An 18335-nucleotide genomic window follows, 5' to 3' on the forward strand; every position below is an offset into this window, starting at 1 on the left:
CTCTGTTGCGTTTTCTATTAATTACTAGACTAAAATCAACGACGGTGGAAAAAATAAAATGAAAAAAATTATATTCTTTGGGCGTGTTATCGTCACGTGACCGCGGCTGTCAAATGCCGAGGACGTCGCAAAGATGGTGATCTTCAGTGTGTATGTAGTCAACAAGGCTGGGGGGTTAATTTACCAGTATGACAACTATGTGCCGAGAGCGGATGCCGAAAAGACGTTTAGTTACCCTTTAGATTTGGTGCTCAAGCATCACGACGAGAAGGTGGTCGTGTCGTTTGGGCAGAGGGACGGAATCAAAGGTAATGCCGCAGACATTAGCACTAACTAGCATCGATGTTAGCTCACAGAGGTGTTAGCGAATAGAAATATAGTTCAGTGTACTATAGTAAGTGTAGAATGTGGGGTAGGATATTGTAGTCTGACTTCCAGAATTAGCAATGTGCTACTATTAGAATTCACTGCACAATGTGACTGGAGTAAAAGTACAGTGGTCGTGATTGGTGCATCATATGTGCTAATAATAAATATGGCAAAACTCAAAATTATGACAGCCAGAAAAAAAACCTTGATGATTTGACATAATAGCTGTTTAGTAGGTGTTCTTCCATTTGTTTTTCCTCCCAGTGGGTCATGCAGTTCTGTCCATCAATGGGATTGATGTGATGGGAAAGAGTACAGCAGATGGGAAGGACATTATGGAATATTTGAAAGATCCCGCCAATTATCCAGTGTCGATTCGATTCGGACGCGCCCGCCTCAGCTCCAATGAGAAACTGATGCTGGCATCCATGTTCCATTCGTAAGTCACGCTCATTCTTTCTGGCAACGTTTATAATTGTCTCTCACTTGTGCATGTCCTTTTGTTTTCCCCAGGTTGTTCGCTATCGGATCACAGCTGTCTCCCGAGGTTGGAAGTTCAGGGATAGAAATGCTGGAAACGGACGTGTTCAAACTCCACTGTTTTCAGACTCTTACAGGTGGCGCATGATGCTGTTGTTCTACCAGATAAAATAAAAAAGCCTGCCAGATTACCAGATGTGTAAAACTAAACTTAAGTTTCCTTCCAGGAATAAAATTCATAGTGCTGGCAGACCCGCGACAAGCCGGCATTGATGCTCTTCTCAGGAAAATATACGAGATCTATGCAGATTTTGCTCTAAAGAATCCATTCTACTCTCTGGAGATGCCTATCAGGTACACATTTAAAGGTCCCACATTTTGGCTATTTAGACCACCATAGAGTGACTCTCTAACATGGACTTTGGATAAAAGTGTCAATTTCATTTAAAAAAAAAAAAAAAACACCTTGGTTTTGTCATACCTGTGTCCAGAAAAGGCCCCTTTGACAGCTATTTCTGTTTGACCCAATGTTGTATCCGCATTGTCCATATTTTGCTAAGACTTCCCCTTCTCGTCTGATTGGTTGCCTCCATGTAGAAGACCCAGTCGTGAGAGCACACGTGTTTATGTTGACAGCGCTGGCTCAGGAACGGAGAGGTAGGCGGAGGTCTTCGCCAGTGAAGGAGTCAAGCTCGAGAAATTCGAATAACCTAATTTCAGAGCTCTTGGCAGAAAAACATCCAGAACTCATGAATGCGTGGGCGATTTTAATTCATATTTCACATGTTTACTGAGGCACCATAGAGACACTATTACATCCCAAATACTAGAAAAAGTTGGTCGGTCAAAATACAGGACCTTTAACATTCTGCTCCAAGAGAACCTTGGATATTTTATTTTACATGTCATCTGTGGTCAAGTTTGTGATGTTTGAATTTTGTATTTCCAGGTGTGAGCTGTTTGATCAGAACTTAAAGAGTGCACTGGAGATTGCAGAAAAGGCTGGTAACTTTGGATCTGGATCGTAAACAAGAAAATAACTCAACGACAGTTAGTTTATTTTGTTGGTTTATAAATTGTGGTTGTTTGCTGTGTTCCATTGAGGATGCAATGACTAAACTGTACATACATCTTGTTTTGTAAATACTATTAAACTAATATTATTTCAAGTGTCACTCTTGTTTGCCCCCTCCTTATATGTTCAAATGTAGTTAGATTGTGTACAAGGTAGCTCATAAGAACACTGAAAATGACCAGTATTATTTATTCAAGTCTTGTTTTTTTTATTTAAAAAAAAAAATAACAAAAGGTTGAATATTAAGAGTTGGTTCTGTTGTCATTATAATAAGGAGCTGCTTGAGACATTTCTCTAGTGGAACCTCCAAAGTTGAAGATCCCAAAACTTAAAAGTAAGCAAAATGTTAAGTAAACATTGGCTGTTCAGTTTATGAAGGTTTTATGACAGCAACAGTTTGAGAAAATAATATTTAGAAATGAGAACAATTTGGAAACCAACTAGTATCAAGGAACTGAGTGTGTTTGACTTTGGGCGTTTCACTGCATTTCATTTTGTTGCCTTGTTAAATTTTTGATGTGGCGTTTAGAGAGTTTAGCAGTTTTAGGAAAAAAGCATGTCCTAACTACTTTGAGCTTCATTTTACATGCTGAAACTAATGTGACGAGCATAAAAATATGTTTAAAAAAATAGGATATTACATTGAAGGCTTCACATTTATCTTCTCGTGGGAAATTACACTTCACTTCAGTCGGACTTTTTGGACACGTGGCCCATCTTTGTGCAGATGTTACGCAGCAGGAAGAAGCAGACAGCAGATATGCCGCAGAAAATCTCTGCAACCCAGAAGGCCATTTCCCAGCCGTGATGTTTGGCGATGGTGCTGAATGGAAGCCCGGAGAGGAAGCCGCCAACTAAGGAAGAAAAAATGTTTTTCTTATCTTTCCCTTTAAGTCAAAATATTCAGGTTCAGTTGTGGAGAATTGACAAATTTAGAATCTACTATAGTGTGCAAAAGTTAGATTTGTTGTTCTAACAGTGTCATAGTAGTCATATATAATGAAGGCCAAGTAGAGCACAGACCCTCCACTAAGGCTAGACTACTATTGAAAGTGTTTGACCTTTGTATTTGGTGCTACGAGGCTACTTCCTGGTTAATCGAGGATAAAGACCAGACACCCTGCAAAAATTGCCTGTCTAAATATAAGAAATATATATATACTGTATATGAGAGGATTCAGACTAGAAAGACGTGAAATTATCTTCCAGTGCAGTAAGATAATTACACTTGGCAAGATTTCCTGAAATAAAAAAAGGACACTTTCACTTTCTTAGAAATCCTTTGTAGCAGTGCAGAGGGTGCCAATCTGATTCTGGGTTTTGGATGGTTCCAATGGTACCATATTAATTCACCATATTAATAATACCATATTAATATTAAAACTACCCTTATCCAAATAACCACGAAAATGGTTGGAAATACAATTGGTTTTTGATATGTACTTGGTTGTTCCTTCACGCATCATTCATCTAGTAAGTTCTGTGAATGTTGCGTTTGTATTTATTTGTGCAAACCTGCTGTGTGCAATTAGTTAAGGGTTTACAAGTCATACTGACTGTTGTAAAGAAAGGTCATTATAAAAACAAAGCTAATGGTGACCCAGACTTTTGCACAGTACTCTATGTAAATATAATAGTGATATACTTACTGTTAGCCATGAGGGCCACAATAGCATGCGACGTCCCACAGTAGCTGGATGGAGCGCTCTCATTGGCTATAACACCAAACAAGGCTATTGGCCCATAGGAGGAGAAACCGAAAGCAGCACCCAAACAGAGTATCCATACCTATAAGTGCACAGAGCAGACATTAATTCCAATGAATTCTGCTCTTAATCTCACACAAAACCTTCATGTTGTGTCATGAATTACCTTCGGGCTCTCTGGAGTGACTGTGACTCTAAACAGATACATGGACACGAACATTCCTGCCATCATAAGGATCAGGACAAAGTGACGAGGATTGCCATAGATTTTCATACCTTGCTGTACAGAGAAAAGAGATATGATTGAGAAGGTGAGTTCCCTGTATAAGCAGCAGTTATCAGGGATGGGGCAGGTGTTGAAAGAAAGTAGTGGCACTGCCTACACTCATACAGGTGTAGGACCATGGGCATAGTCCAAATCAGCAGAAACGTCTGGAATATCTGAGCGATATGGATTGTTTTTCCTATCAGCAACATAATTATCCATCTATTAATTTTCTATAGTGCTTGTCCTCATTAGGGTTGAGGGTAAGCTGGAGCCTATCCCAGTTGACTTCGGGGGGGAGTGAGGTACAACCTGAACTGGTCACCAGTCAATCGAAGAGCACATATAGACATGCCTCTGAATATTCTCATTCATCCAGATCATTTCATTCTCAGGGCATTGTATTGATTGCAAATCAATTGATTCAATGCCCTGAGCACACATAGGCAATAGTCATTTGCAGTACACTCGCACCAATGGACAACTTAAACTCAGTCTTCAATGAACCCAACATGTATGTTGTTAGAATGTGTGAGGAAGCCAGAGTAGCGGGAGAAAACCAAAGCAAACACAGGGAGAACATGTAAACTCCACACAGGAAGGGCCTACCCAAAATTCTAATCCAGAACCACAACCTTTGAGGCAGACGTGCTAACCACTAAAGCACTGGACTGCCACAACATACAGTAATTAATTTCAGTAAAGTGAATTTTAATCCTACCTGTGCTTGCGTGCGTTTTCTCCCGGGTACTCTGACTTCCACCCACATTCCAAAAACATGCATGGTAGGCTCATTGAACATTGCAAAGTGTCCATAGTTGTGAGAGTGTCAATGGTTTGTGTATGTGTGTTCTGTGATTGAATGGTGACCAGTCTTTGGCGTATCCGGCTCTTGCCCAAAGTCAGTTAGGATAAGCTCCGGCTCACCCAAGACCCTAATAAAGACAAACGCTATAGAAAATGGATTGATGAATCCATTTTAATCTACTGCAAAACAATCAAACCTTTGGACTACTTTAAACGGAAAATTAAATATATTTTGTTTCATACAGTACTGTTAAAGTAAATTGGGACAGGAAGAGGATTTAAGGTCTTAGGACAATCAATTTGACAATAATTGAACCTGTGTGTACACTTTCGTGTACTGAATTTGTGCTAAACAAAAACAGACAGAGGAGTTTCAAACAGGTGTGAGTCGGGATTGTATACTCACTTTGGCCACAGCTTTGTCAGAGAGGTAACCTGCTGCCAGGCTGCCCAACAGACCTCCCAACTCCAGGGCGCTCATGTATGAGCTACCTATGAAGAAAACAGCAGAGAATCAACACAGCCAAAAACACATTAACAGTGAACATACAGCACTGTAAAATTTGCTCTTCAATGCTATAATGACCATGTCAAAATGTCAATTAGTGTCAATATTGCTTACCCATCAGCGTTGACTGTCCCTTGTCTTGAATGAGAAACAGCTGTCCCCAGTCAGTGCAGGCTGTCTTCACCCCAAACACCACCAGATAAGACACGGAGAGGAGCCACAGGTAAGGAGAGAGCAGGAACTCGGACAGGGTGCTCTCATCACTAGGAGACCCTAAAGGAGACAAAGGGTGGAAGAGAAAATTACATGTAATAGGTGGAGGTAAATAAGGCAAGCAAGATATAATAATACACAACACTTGTAATGAGATTTATATCACATACTGTTGCTCCACATGAGGGGCATGTGAGGGGGATGCAGGGTACAAAGTCCACAGAATGATCGACCTTTAGTCACAAGAGGCACATCCGGTGCAAAAACAGTCCATATAATGCAGTAGTGAAAAAAGTGAGGGCTCTACAGTTAAGTTCAAGCAACATTTTCAGGAAAGTTGCCCAAAATTTTTGTCAAGATGTCATGCAAGACTTAAGATCAATGAACATATAAAGGGTTCATTTCACAATGGTGTTGCTTTTTCTTGAACCTTTTGTGTTTCTGCAATGTCATCGCAGAAAAGGTATGTGATGGCAATGAGGATGACAATGACGATAGAATCGAAAATTGAACGGATTACCTTGTCGCAGTAGCAAAGCGAGAAAAGAACTGCATTCCGCTAAGTACAGGGTGTGCAAAAAGTCGTCATACACTTCCTTTTTTTCCTGTTTCTTTTTTTCTGTGTGTCCATTGGATTTGACAGTTTAGGCATTGTAATTTTTGTAAGCATATATCATTCCCTTGCCGATAGCTGGCCCATTGAGATTGGAGCTGCGTTCCAAAACTGCTCCCTGGAAAGACGTTTTTCTGTCCGAGAATGCAGTTCAGCGCCAGTTTGAAAAGCTTTATGGTTGTATGGCAAGTTTCTCACAGCAGGATTTTTTTCTTGACAAACCACACAGTGGAAGGCCTACTACTACCACCACTGATTAAAACACCAACTCTTAGTGCAGGCGGTCATGCAAAGCCAGGGTAAGACAATCCGGAGGACTACACTACAATTCAACATAAAAAAACACTTGATTCAGCAGATACTTTGGCGAATGACAAACCTTAACCCATAACGATTTCAGGTAGTTTAAAGGCTTCAAGTGGAAGATTATGATGCTCAATGAGCCTGATCAGTTATTTTTCAATCACATCGTTCCTATGAGAACAACTGTTTCCAAATCCAAACAAATTGTTCGAGGTTTCCACAGTGTGTGATACAAGTGTCTCAGAGTAGGTATACTCACCTCCTTTGCTCTTCTTGGCTGCCACTTCTACATTAGGTAGCCCCACATCCTTGGGTTCATTCTTGATGACCAACAGGCAGACAAAGGAGAGCACCACGCAGATCATTCCGGACATGGACAGGATGGTCCTCCAGCTGTAACTCTGGGCCAGCACTGTGGCGATAATAGGGCCCAAGCTGCCAGCCAGGTTCATGCTGCATGACAGGATTGCCCACCATGTTCCGAACTGAGAGGGCTCGAACCACTGGGAGGAAACATAAAGAGATATCACTCCTGTGATGGTGCCTTTTCACACTGCCTGCTGAAGTCGATATTTTTCTGCATCTTCCCATGTCGCTGTAGGGTGTTGCCAGGTCAGCAGGGCATAAAAATGAGGCCAACTTCTGTTCTGAAAATAACCTCTGTTCATGTTTTGAGAAGACAGATTTATTTGTATTCCTTTTTCCACTTACAACAGCTGCCATACTCTAGGGAAATAGCTTGTTTCCGGGGTTTAGATTGACTTTATCTACTTATTTAAACAACTTGCAAAAGAATTATTGCAAAAATATCCAATTCATTTAATGCTTCAGAGATTACCTACACTCAAAAAAGCCACAACACAATTAACTGCTCAATTTAATGAGAACCGATAGAAGAGCAGCATACACACCCAAAAAATCTTTAATGCTGTCAAAAAGGAATTAATTTAATTCAATTCACATTTTATGATCACTAATTTAACGGCAGGTGTTTATATTTATGTGACCAAAATAAATACAAGAAAAAAAACTTCTAATATTGTGTCGGGTGTTTGCAGTGCTGTGTAGCAGTGTACTGCATCAGAGCTGTTTCTAATGTTCCCCTTTCTTGTAATCTGAATAGGGCAACCAAAACATAAGAAACACTTCCTCAATATGATGCACTGCAAATTACAGCTACTATAATAGTCGACACTGCTTAGACCATAAAAATTGAGCATCACTATTATCTTTAAGTGCTATTTACTACTGGACCTCATTAGATTGTGCACGTGTACCTAATATTGCGATCGGTGAGTGCAAAAGATGGAAATATAAAAGGACAACAATCAGATTCAATGATGTGGCAGTAATGTATGTGCAGTACACGTGTGTGGCTACCTTGCGCAGCACCCTTCCACAGGGAGGCCAGCCGAGACCCTGACCCAAGCCGTTGAGGAACCACAGGGCAGAGAAGACGGCCACAGTGGACGACCAGGAAAAGACCACATTGATGCCTCCCACCACGAACAAGCCAATGGAGAAGAGCCACCGAGCACTGATCTGGTCGGACAACACTCCGCTGATGAACTTACTGATAGCGTAGGCCAAAGACTGACTGCTTGTTATCATGCCTGAGCGCAGAAAACACACAAACAACACAAGGTTGTGATAAGTGAACATAACATAGCCATGGTTCAAAATATATGAATACATTTAAAATGCTACGTGAGCGAGCATACCCAGATCATCCTTGTCCAGCTTAATTTCCTGCATCAGCGAAGGCATCACAAAAGAAAACGTTTTTCTGTTAAAGTAGTAAAGTGTGTAGCCAACAAACATGGCTAAAAATATAGTGCCTCGATAGTATCCATAATTTGCTCTACCCATGACTGCAAATTTTAAATTATATATATATATATATATTTGAGAGGAGAATTCAAAGAGGAGATCAGCAGACTGTGCTGCCGGTGAACTTTGCTTCAGGATCCACAGTGTAGCAGCAGCAGCAGCTGCTGCTTACAACTAAGGACTCTTTGTAATCTGTACAAGTTAATGGTCAACTCCCAAACACCAGAAATGATTTAATCTGGCCTCTTGGATGGGTATCACGTATATTGTTTGTAATGAGAGCATAATCCTGAAAGAAGATTGGCACTATTTAACAAAAATATCCTAATTTAACAATGACCTTGATGGGTGTTCGCTGTTGTTTGCTCAACTGGGGATGTTATGGAGCCATTGGACTAATGAAGTAAATCATTTACGGCCACTTAAAAAAAGTTATTTACAGTACGATAAGACACATTTTAAAACGCAAACTGCTAGGTTGAACAGGATCTTTCCCCCGGCTATTTTCATATTTACACCAATTTGAACAATATCTTTAGTGAATGAATTACTGGATGGTTGCGATGACGTTTCCGCATCATCAGAGCCAATCAGCGTCGCTTATTTGTCGACACTCACTGAGGCGTGATTGCACCTGGGCTACTTTTAGCCCTAAACGCACGAAATATAGTCGAGTAAACACATTTTTTTTGTAACGTAACACATTTTAACGTAACTGCTACACTGAATAACACGATGTTAGTAATTAATCGCCCGGTTACGTTTTCTAGCTTGCACTAGGTTACAATATTACAACAACCAGACAATGCGGCCGTTCTTGTCCTTTTAAAGCAAATGATATTATATGTATGAATATCGCCATAACATAATGTTTTCATTTCTATCATTCAGTTTACTCATCCATCCGTTTCACTTTTGCTGTGAGACCCGCCTTCCTCAGCTCTTCTTCGTTTCCATATCGCGGAGGATATCGCTCCGGTACACTAGCGCCCTCTATGGTTTCTCTGTTGAAGCACGACACAAGGCAGAAATACTGCTGCGAAAAGGCGAGAATAAAAAGTAAAAACGATATATCACTTAACACTTGAAGTGTTTTTAGCCCAAATGTTATTTTTGTTTAATCTCTCTCTCGAAATCCGAAAATATCAAAATAAATCTCACACGACTGGTACGTCCTTGCAATATAGTCATGTTTCTATGGCAACGGGTCAACATTACCATTGAGGTTCTTTGTCGCACTAAACAGACAGCTTTCTGGGTAAATTGTTTGTAACCCTATTTTTTGCTTGTTTTTTCATCACCAAAAATATTTTTCTGTCCCAGCTGCATCTGGACGAAGAAGAAATGGTATGCTTTGTATTTTTCTTTTCTTTTTTAAGTGTAATTCGTATTAACGGTACGTTTTGATTATTTCCCAGTTGGCGCACAAAAATCCAAGTTGGGTGACTATAAATAAGCGTTCGATGTTACAAAATGCATAGTTATTATATTGTTTTACAGTACAGAATCATGAATGTAGTTTCTTGAAAAACAGCCAAGATGGTTTGTAAGTGGAAAATGTATACTTTATTTTGTGATCATGTTGATCATGTTTTGGAACGTCGGTAATATATAAATAAATATATGTATATATGAATGGTAAAATTATTATTTATATTTCATAACATTAAATAAACAACACAAACAAAAATAGCAATAATAATAATAATAATGAATCAAGCAAATAATTAATTTACAGATTAGTGTAGTATGCTTGTCAATGAAACGAGGAACAGTTTTCTGATGGAAAAAAATTGGGCAGTCAACTTCAAGTGTCATTTGTGTTAATAGAACAAGACCGTGATAATTATTGGAGAAATGTAAACTTTGTAGAGTGAGACCTCTTCCACGTCAACTTTGAGAAGACAACATCGATACCGCACACGAGCTCCCTCCTCTCAGGTGGATGAAAGCCTGTTTGGAAGAAACATACAGGTGAGTGTGTCCTCTATTTAATGCATCTGTTAAGCAGCCAGATGAGTGTTTCTCTGTCGTTTAGAGATCATTACATTCACCCTCGAAGGTAAAGGATGCGCCAATGCAGAAGCAGACAGGCAAGACTATTCAAATTGTCACCAAAGATCTCATACGCAAACTCAGGTAAGCAATTATTATTATTTTTTTATCGTTATCCTTATACCCTCCTTATCGTGGTGGAGGGGTTTGTGTGTCCCAATGATCCTAGGAGCTAAGTTGTCTGGGGCTTCATGCCCCTGGTAGGGTCACCCGTGGCAAACAGGTCCTAGGTGAGGGCCCATACAAAGCACAGCTAAAAGGCCCCTATGATCAAAAATATTAATGGATCTAGGTTTCCCTTGCCCGGACGCAGGTCACCGGGGCTCCCCTCTGGAGCCAGGCCCGGAGGTGGGGCTCGTAGGCGAGCGCCTGGTGGCCGGGCCTGCACCCATGGGGCCCGGCCGGGCACAGCCCGAAAGGGTAACGTGGGTGCCCACCTGTGGGAGGGGCTATAGGGGTCGGAGGCAGTGTGAGCTGGCCTGTTGCCGAAGGCAGGGCCCTTGGCGATCCGATCCCCGGCTACAGAAGCTGGCTCTAGGGACGTGGAATGTCAGCTCTCTAGCAGGAAAGGAGCCCGAGCTGGTGTGTGAGGTCGAGAAGTTCTGACTAGATATAGTCGGGCTCGCCTCCACACACGGCTTGGGTTCTGGTACCAGTCCTCTTGAGAGGAGTTGGACTCTCTTCCAATCTGGAGTTGCCCACGGTGATAGGCGCCAAGCAGGTGTGGGTATACTTATTGCCTCCCGGCTCGGCGCCTGTACGTTGGGGTTCACCCCGGTTGACGAGAGGGTAGCCTCCCTCCACCTTTGGGTGGGGGGATGGGTCCTGACTGTTGTTTGTTCCCATGCATCGAACAGCAGTTCAGAGTACGCACCCTTTTTGGAGTCCTTAGAAGGGGTGCTGGAGAGCGCTCCTGCTGGGGACTCCATCGTTCTGCTGGGAGACTTCAATGCTCAGTGACAGTGAGACCTGGAAGGGCATGACTGGGAATAACGTCCCCCGCCCCTCCTGGAAGGGTATCACTGCGAGTAATGCCGATCAGAACCCGAACGGTGTTCTGCTATTGGACGTCTGTGCTCATCATGGATTGTCCATAACGAACACCATGTTCAAGCATAAGGGTGTCCACACGTGCACTTGGCACCAGGACACCCTAGGTCGCAGTTTGATGATCAACTTTGTGGTCGTGTCATCGGACTTGCGGCCGCATGTCTTGGACACTCGGGTGAAGAGGGGGCAGAGCTGTCAACTGATCACCACCTGGTGGTGAGTTGGCTCCGATGGTGGGGGAAGATGCCAGTCTGATGTGGAAGGCCCAAACGTATTGTGAGGGTCTGCTGGGAACGTCTGGCAGAATCCCCTGTCAGAAGGAGTTACAACTCCCACCACCAACAGAACTTTGGTCATGTTCCGGGAGAGGCGGGGGACATCGAGTCCAAGTGGACCATGTTCCGCGGCTCCGTTGCTGAGGCGGGCATAAGGTGTTCGGTGCCTGTTGTGGCGCCAATCCCCGAACCTGTTGGTGGACACCAGTGTTGAGGGATGCCGTCAAGCTGAAGAAGGAGTCCTATCAGGCCTTTTTGGCCTGTGGGACTCCTGAGGCAGCTGATGGGTACCGGCTGGCCAAGCGGAATGTAGCTTTGGTGGTCGCTGAAACAAAAACTCAGGCATGGGAAGAGTTCGGTGAGGACGTGGAGAAAGACCTCCGGGCGGCTTCGAGGAAATTTTGGTCCACCATCCGGCGTCTCATGAGGGGGAAGCAGTGCACCATTAACACTGTGTATAGTGGGGTTGGGGAGCTGCTGACCTCGACTCGGGACGTTGTGAGTCGGTGGGGAGAATACTTCGAAGACCTCCTCAATTGCACTGACATGCCTTCCCATGAGGAAGCAGAGCCTGGGGTCTCTGAGGCGGGCTCTTCTATCTCTGGGGTTGAGGTCACCGAGGGGGTTAAAAAGTTCCTTGGTGGCAAGGCCCCGGGGGTGGATGAGATTCGCCCGGAGTTCCTATAGGCTCTGGATGTTGTGGGGCTTTCCTGGTTGACACGCCTCTGCACCATCGCGTGGACATCGGGGACAGTGCCTCTGGATTGGCAGACTGGGGTGGTGGTCCCCCTTTTTAAGAAAGGGGACCGGCGGGTGTGTTCCAACTACAGGGGGATCACACTCCTCATCCTCCCTGGTAAGGTCTATTCAAGGGTGCTGGAGAGGAGGGTCCGTCGGGAAGTCGAATCTCAGATTCAGGAGGAGCAATGTGGTTTTCATCCTGGCCGTGGACCAGCTCTACACCCTCGGCAGGGTCCACGAGGGTGCATCGGAGTTCGCCCAACCATTCTACATGTGTTTTGTGGACATGGAGAAGGCGTTCAACCGTGTCCCTCGGGGAGTCCTGTGGGGGGTGCTTCGGGAGTATGGGGTACCGAACCCCCTGATACGGGCTGTTCGGTCCCTGTACAACCGGTGACAGAGTTTTGTCAGCATTGCCGGCAGTAAGTCTGACTCCTTTCTGGTGAGGGTTGGACTCCGCCAAGGCTGCCCTTTTTCACCGATTCTGTTCATAACTTTTATGGACAGAATTTCTAGGCGCAGCCGAGGCGTAGAGGGGGTCCGGTTTGGTGGCCTTAGTATTGCATCTCTGCCTTTTTCAAATTATGTCGTTCTGTTGGCTTCATCAAGCCATGATCTCCAACTCTCACTGGAGCGGTTCGCAGCAGAGTGTGAAGCGGCTGGGATGAGAATCAGCACCTCCAAATCTGAGACCATGGTCCTCAGTCGGTAAAGGTTGGCGTGCCCTCTCCAGGTCGGGGATGAGATCCTGCCCCAAGTGGATGAGTTCAAGTATCTTGGGGTCTTGTTCACAAGTGACGGAAGAATGGAACGAGAGATTGACAGCCGGATCGGTGCAGCGTCTGCAGTGATGCGGACTTTGTATCGGTCCGTTGTGGTAAAGAAGGAGGTAAGCCGAAAGGCGAAGCTCTCAATTTACCGGTTGATCTACGTTCCTACCTTCACCTCCGGTCACGAGCTGTGGGTCGCGGAGATCCCGGATACAAGCGGCCGAAATTAGTTTCCTCCGCAGGGTGTTCCGGGCTCTCCCTTAGAGATAGGGTGAGAAGCTCGGTCATCCGGGAGGAGTTCAGAGTAGAGCCGCTGCTCCTCCACATTGAGAGGAGCCAGGTGAGGTGGCTTGGGCATCTGATTAGGATGCCTCCCGGACGCCTCCCTGGTGAGGTGTTCCGGGCATGTCCCACCGGGAGGAGACCCTGGGATGACCCAGGACATCCTGGAGAGACTACGTCTCTTGGCTGGCCTGGGAACGCGACCGGAAGAGCTAGATGAAGTGGCTGGGGAGAGGGAAGTCTGGGCATCCCTGCTAAAGCTACTGCCCCCGCAACCCGACCTCAGATAAGTGGTAGAAATTGGATGGATGGATGGATGTTATCCTTAGACAGCATGACAGACAAGTGGTTAGCCCAACTGCCTCACAATTTTGAGATTCTGGGTTAAAATCTTGGTTCTGGCCTTCCCGTGTGGAGTTTGCGTGTTATCCCCATGCTTGCATAGGTTTTATCCAGGTAATCCAGCGCCCACATTCCAAAAACATGCATGTTAGGTTCATTGAAAACTCTAAATTGGCTAAAGGTGTGAATGTGGGTAAGAATGTTTATGTGTCTATGTGCCCTGAGATTGTCTGGCGACTCATCCAGTGGGTACGCCGCCTCTTGCCCAAAGTCAGCTGGGATAGGCTCAAGATCACCTGCAACCGAAGTGAGGTCAGGTGGTATAGAAAAGGGTTGGACGGATGTTATCACGTGTGTGTATGAGACTAGCTGAGCCTCTGGATTTTCCATTGTGGTCACTACTGACTATCTTACCGTGATTAATCAGAAGGTATAACTAACAATATATTCCTCTGTGTTAGGGTTCCATGCAGGGATCCCTCTGGACAGTCCATTATTCTACCATCGGCTGACTTTGAGCAGATCACTTCCAGGTCCAAGGTTCTCTCTCAGGAGGAGAGGGTAGCCTCGATGGAGGCACATAAGAATAGGAAAGAGGCTGAATTGGTAGCAAACATTCCAAAAACGTTTAATTCTTGACTTTACCTTGAACTGCATTTACAATTTCTGTACTTGATCCTGTGTAGCGGGCAGCCGAGGAAAGGAAGCGCCAGATGTTAGAGGCCGACATGTGCCGTCAGGAGAAGCAGGCTCTGAGTGAGGTGGAGCTGGAGGCTCACGAGCGAGCGCAGCATCTGCTGGTGCGAGCCAATGCCCTGAGAATGGAGCAGGAGGAGGACATTAGACAACTCAACAAGGTAGAAAATACTGCATTAGCATTTAAGGCGCCTGTTTGGAGGGGGCAGTCATTTGTTCACGTGGACACTGTCGATTAGAGTGATGGCAACTATTTGAGGAAATATGGCAATTTCCTGTGCGTATGGGGAACTTTGTCTTCATTGATGCCTACCCTCCCTGTCCTTTCTCTGATGTGTTGCAGCAAAACACTAAAACAAAAGCACAGTCAGCGAGAGTGGTGTATTCTGATTTTATCATCGCTCTGGTGAGCCCTATGAATTCTGCCTGGCGACAAGTGGCGAGCAAGAGTGTTACGTGACCGCTTAAAAAAATAAAATAAAATCCTATTGATTGTTCTTCTCTTATTTGTGTTAAGAAGCTATATAATGACTAAAGTACATCTGTTGTCTGTGTGCTTTATTACCTTGTTGTTGGAAGAGAAATTTTAATAATAATTTTTTTTAAAGTCCACAAGAGTGTAATGTCGCTTTCCTTGTAATGTAGAGTTCTAAATAGTTGGTTCCTCAATATACTTCCCATGAAATAAAAAAAAATACAGATTTTCAAAGTATGGCAGTCTCTCTAGTGGTATGCAAAAGAATCACTGAGTTTAATGTTCAACCTGTGCATAATACTTTACAGAGGCTTACACTTTTTTTTTTTTTTTGTTAAATCCAGTACAGTACATTTGTTAAGTCCCATACAGTTCAGTTGTTTTTAATTTTAAGTGTAATACATTTGTATTAAATCTTTCAGAACTGTTTGTTTTCAAATAATTATTTAGGTACATTTTTTATGTGCAATCCATTTTAATTGACTCATTTTTTAAGTAGTTTTTTTAATTTTCCTATTTTTAAGTTCAGTGTTACTGTTCGACTGTGCCTAATGTAGCTTCGGCTATAATAATATTAAATATACTTTTTTAGAAATAAAACCTCTGCCTTGTTTGTGATGAGCACTTGGGCTTACTATACTACTGTATTTTAATATTGGTCATGGTGGTGGTACTTTGAGAGCTAGGTATTTTTTGAGGTGGTACTTGATGTAAAAAGTTTGAGAACTACTGCCTTACAGTAATTGTCATGAACTCCCTGTCTGGGGACTCCTCAGGCGATTCTAGGTGCTCAGTGCCAAGCCACACGTGACGCCCAAATCCAGGAGAAGAAACAGATCCAGATGGAGATGCTGGAAGAGGAGAGGCGTCTGGATGCCATGATGGAAGCGGAGCGCCGCAGACGTCTGGACAGGGTAGAGCAGATTGATGAGCTGCGCAAGCAAGAGAGGATCAGGTGAACCCTCAGGCCCGAAAACACCACTTATCGTGTTCAAAAGTGTGTGTCAAAGTGTTGTGTGCGCTCTCCAGTGGGAAACAACAAATTTTCGAGCAGATCCAGCAGCGTCAGGAGGAGAAGATGGTGCAAGAGGAGCTGAAAGAGCAGGAAAAACAACAGACAAGAGAGAAGCAAGCCAGAATGAACCTGGAGGACCTCAGGGTACCATAAAACAAAATGGCCAGTGAAATATACAAGTGAGTTTGACTGGCTTTCTTGTTCCAGGCCCTGGAGAAGAAGAGGGAGGAACAAAAGCATCTGCACCAGGAAGTCATGCGGATCAATGCTGAGACGCTGAGGGCACAGGAGCTGAGGAGAGAAGAGGAGAAGCTGGCAGACATGAGAGAAATGGAATACATCAAAAACAAACTGGTCTGACATCACCATCACGCTGCAGAAAATACTTATAGAATTGCGGTTGTATTGATAAGGTTCTTACTTTGGGCCTTGTGTCTGGCACATCTGCCTCACAATTTTGACATTTGGTTTACAATCTCAGCAGCAAACTCCGGTCCTCCTGTTTTTTTTTTCTTTCTGGGTACTCCAGCTTCCTCCCACATTCCAGAAATGTGCATGTTAGGTTAAATAGTGTCTCTAAATTGTCCATAGGTGTGAATGTGATCGTGAATAGTTGTTTGTTTATATGTGCTTTGCAGTTAGCTGGTGTCCAGTCGCCTATTGTCTAAAGTCAGCTGGGATAGGCTACATCTCACCTGTGACGAAATGAGGACAAGTGCTATAGAAAATGGATGGATGGATCTTCTTAATTGCTTGTTGTCCATTACCTTTATCTTGCTTATCTCCCGCAGCAACGAGAGGCGGAGTATGAAGCGGAACAGAAGAGGTTGAAGAGGGAGAAGGAGTTAGAGATTGCCCGACTGAGAGCTCAGCAGGAGAGAGCGAGAGACCACAAGGCTGATCAGGTCAGGAATGACAAATTTTGGGGGGATTTTCTATTGCATTTCAATAGTGAATCATCAGTATTTTAAATCAGTGATCCTCAACTGCTGGGTTGGGGACAGACAGTAAAAACTTACAAGGGGGCCTCGGTTTACAATGGTTCAGAACGTCGCTCGATGAACTAGATGAGAACCGCTATGCATCTTAATTGTCTGTGGATGCATTTGAAAGGATGAGCTCCGTGCCAAGAGGAACCAAGAGATTGCGGACAGAGAATGGAGGAGGAAAGAAAAGGAGTTGGCTGCTAAGAAGGCTCAGGAGGAGGCCATGCTTCGAGCTGCTCGCCTAGACCAGGTTCAGCGTAAGGAGCAGCTCCTGTCCATGGAGGCCGGTCGGGAGAAGGCAGAGTTTGAGAGGGTTTTAAAGTGAGTGACGACAGTGACACCATGGTTTCTATTCATCCCTTGCTACCTTTTCTTTGTGCCACGTATAGAGTTCAACAGGAGGCGAACGCCAGACAGAAGGAAGTGGATGAAAGGCAGCGTCAGAAAGCACTACGCCAAGCAGAGGCCATCAGGCAGCAGGTGAAGGACTTGGAGCAATTAAACGTTGCCAAGCGCAAGGAGACGTTAAAAGAAGCGGATAAACTGAGCGAGGAGGCGCGGCAGCGACACAAGCGCATCAATGACCTCAAACAGAGGAAGCTGAAGGAGCTCAAGTAAGTACAGGTGGCACGTGGACTTTTCTCAAGGCGTTTGTGTTCATAGAATATTTCTGTTCATGTCTCAGGGCAACAGGGCTCAGTGACAAATATTGCAGTGAAGTCGAAAGGAAGACTTGGCTGCTTTGATTCACTCAGATTACATCTACACACCATCAACAAGCAAGCACAATCTTCAATGTGATCCACAAATAAACATATGGTAGCATTTCTGAATTCATGGTGATTGGTACAGTCCAATTGTAGTGGTTCATTAATGGTTTCTTGTGTGCATAACTAAAAAAATGCATGGTTGGAGAAGAACGTAATTTGTCTCAACTGGGATCTTCCAGTTGATTTATATTTGTAATATAAAAATTGTTCAACAAAACAGTCGGGTTCCAGTAATGTGACAGATTAATAAAACAAATATTAAAAAATAATAGTCTGTTTTTTGATTGACTCATTTCATTTGCTTGTAATCTGACTTTCTGATTGGCACTGATGGCAGCATCCACTGTAGCCAATAGGGGTATCTTGACACAGAAATGTTTCTTTTGTTAAAAGATATGGAGGACCTAGAGAACATAAAACCCTAAAAATAAGTGAGGTATTTCCCAACTTTAGGTAACTGATTAAGTATTATAAACAGCAGTTAAATAAGGGAACAAACACACAGTAGTTAAGATCACATCCCCAACAATAACAATATATTCTAATTTCTAACACGGTTCACACAGTTGTATTTTGCAAATTGAACAAAAAATGTTAAGTTGAATTATCTTATTTTGTGTAATTGAATTGTGTGGAAGTTTGACAATAATTGTATTTGAATGCATTGTCCTCATATTGACCAAAAAAAAAAAAAAAAAAAACCTCAACT

At 43.6% G+C, this 18335-nt stretch overlaps 3 protein-coding genes across 5 annotated transcripts; 2 read left to right on the forward strand and 1 right to left on the reverse strand.

Annotated features, from left to right (window-relative positions):
• Positions 1–99: 99 nt before the first annotated feature.
• trappc4 (trafficking protein particle complex subunit 4) lies at positions 100–2024 on the forward strand. Its single transcript, XM_061780931.1, has 5 exons — positions 100–308; positions 634–808; positions 883–986; positions 1077–1203; positions 1799–2024. The coding sequence occupies exons 1-5, from the start codon at positions 134–136 to the stop codon at positions 1875–1877; spliced, it is 660 nt and encodes a 219-aa protein (XP_061636915.1). The 5' UTR covers positions 100–133; the 3' UTR covers positions 1878–2024.
• slc37a4a (solute carrier family 37 member 4a) lies at positions 1597–9091 on the reverse strand. The gene is made up of 8 exons (XM_061780930.1): positions 8061–9091; positions 7720–7952; positions 6599–6842; positions 5325–5483; positions 5109–5194; positions 3797–3910; positions 3574–3712; positions 1597–2778 (listed from the first exon to the last, which is right to left on the reverse strand). Exons 1-8 carry the CDS (start codon positions 8206–8208, stop codon positions 2612–2614), a joined length of 1290 nt encoding a protein of 429 aa, XP_061636914.1. The 5' UTR covers positions 8209–9091; the 3' UTR covers positions 1597–2611.
• A 158-nt stretch (positions 9092–9249) lies between these two features.
• Positions 9250–18253, forward strand: cfap45 (cilia and flagella associated protein 45). Of its 3 annotated transcripts, none has more exons than XM_061780926.1 (12): positions 9250–9516; positions 10042–10143; positions 10208–10308; positions 14146–14290; positions 14371–14541; positions 15632–15810; positions 15885–16014; positions 16078–16224; positions 16662–16775; positions 16984–17177; positions 17246–17470; positions 17542–18253. In XM_061780926.1, exons 1-12 carry the CDS (start codon positions 9514–9516, stop codon positions 17600–17602), a joined length of 1572 nt encoding a protein of 523 aa, XP_061636910.1. In that variant the 5' UTR covers positions 9250–9513; the 3' UTR covers positions 17603–18253. The 3 variants fall into 3 exon arrangements, with proteins under 3 accessions (XP_061636910.1, XP_061636911.1, XP_061636913.1); XM_061780927.1 differs by having other exon boundaries at positions 10232–10308; XM_061780929.1 differs by having other exon boundaries at positions 10000–10143; positions 10210–10308; positions 17542–18252.
• The last annotated feature ends 82 nt before the right edge of the window (positions 18254–18335 follow it).

This window comes from Phyllopteryx taeniolatus, chromosome 8 (assembly GCF_024500385.1).
Source record: "Phyllopteryx taeniolatus isolate TA_2022b chromosome 8, UOR_Ptae_1.2, whole genome shotgun sequence".
NCBI lineage: Eukaryota > Metazoa > Chordata > Actinopteri > Syngnathiformes > Syngnathidae > Phyllopteryx > Phyllopteryx taeniolatus.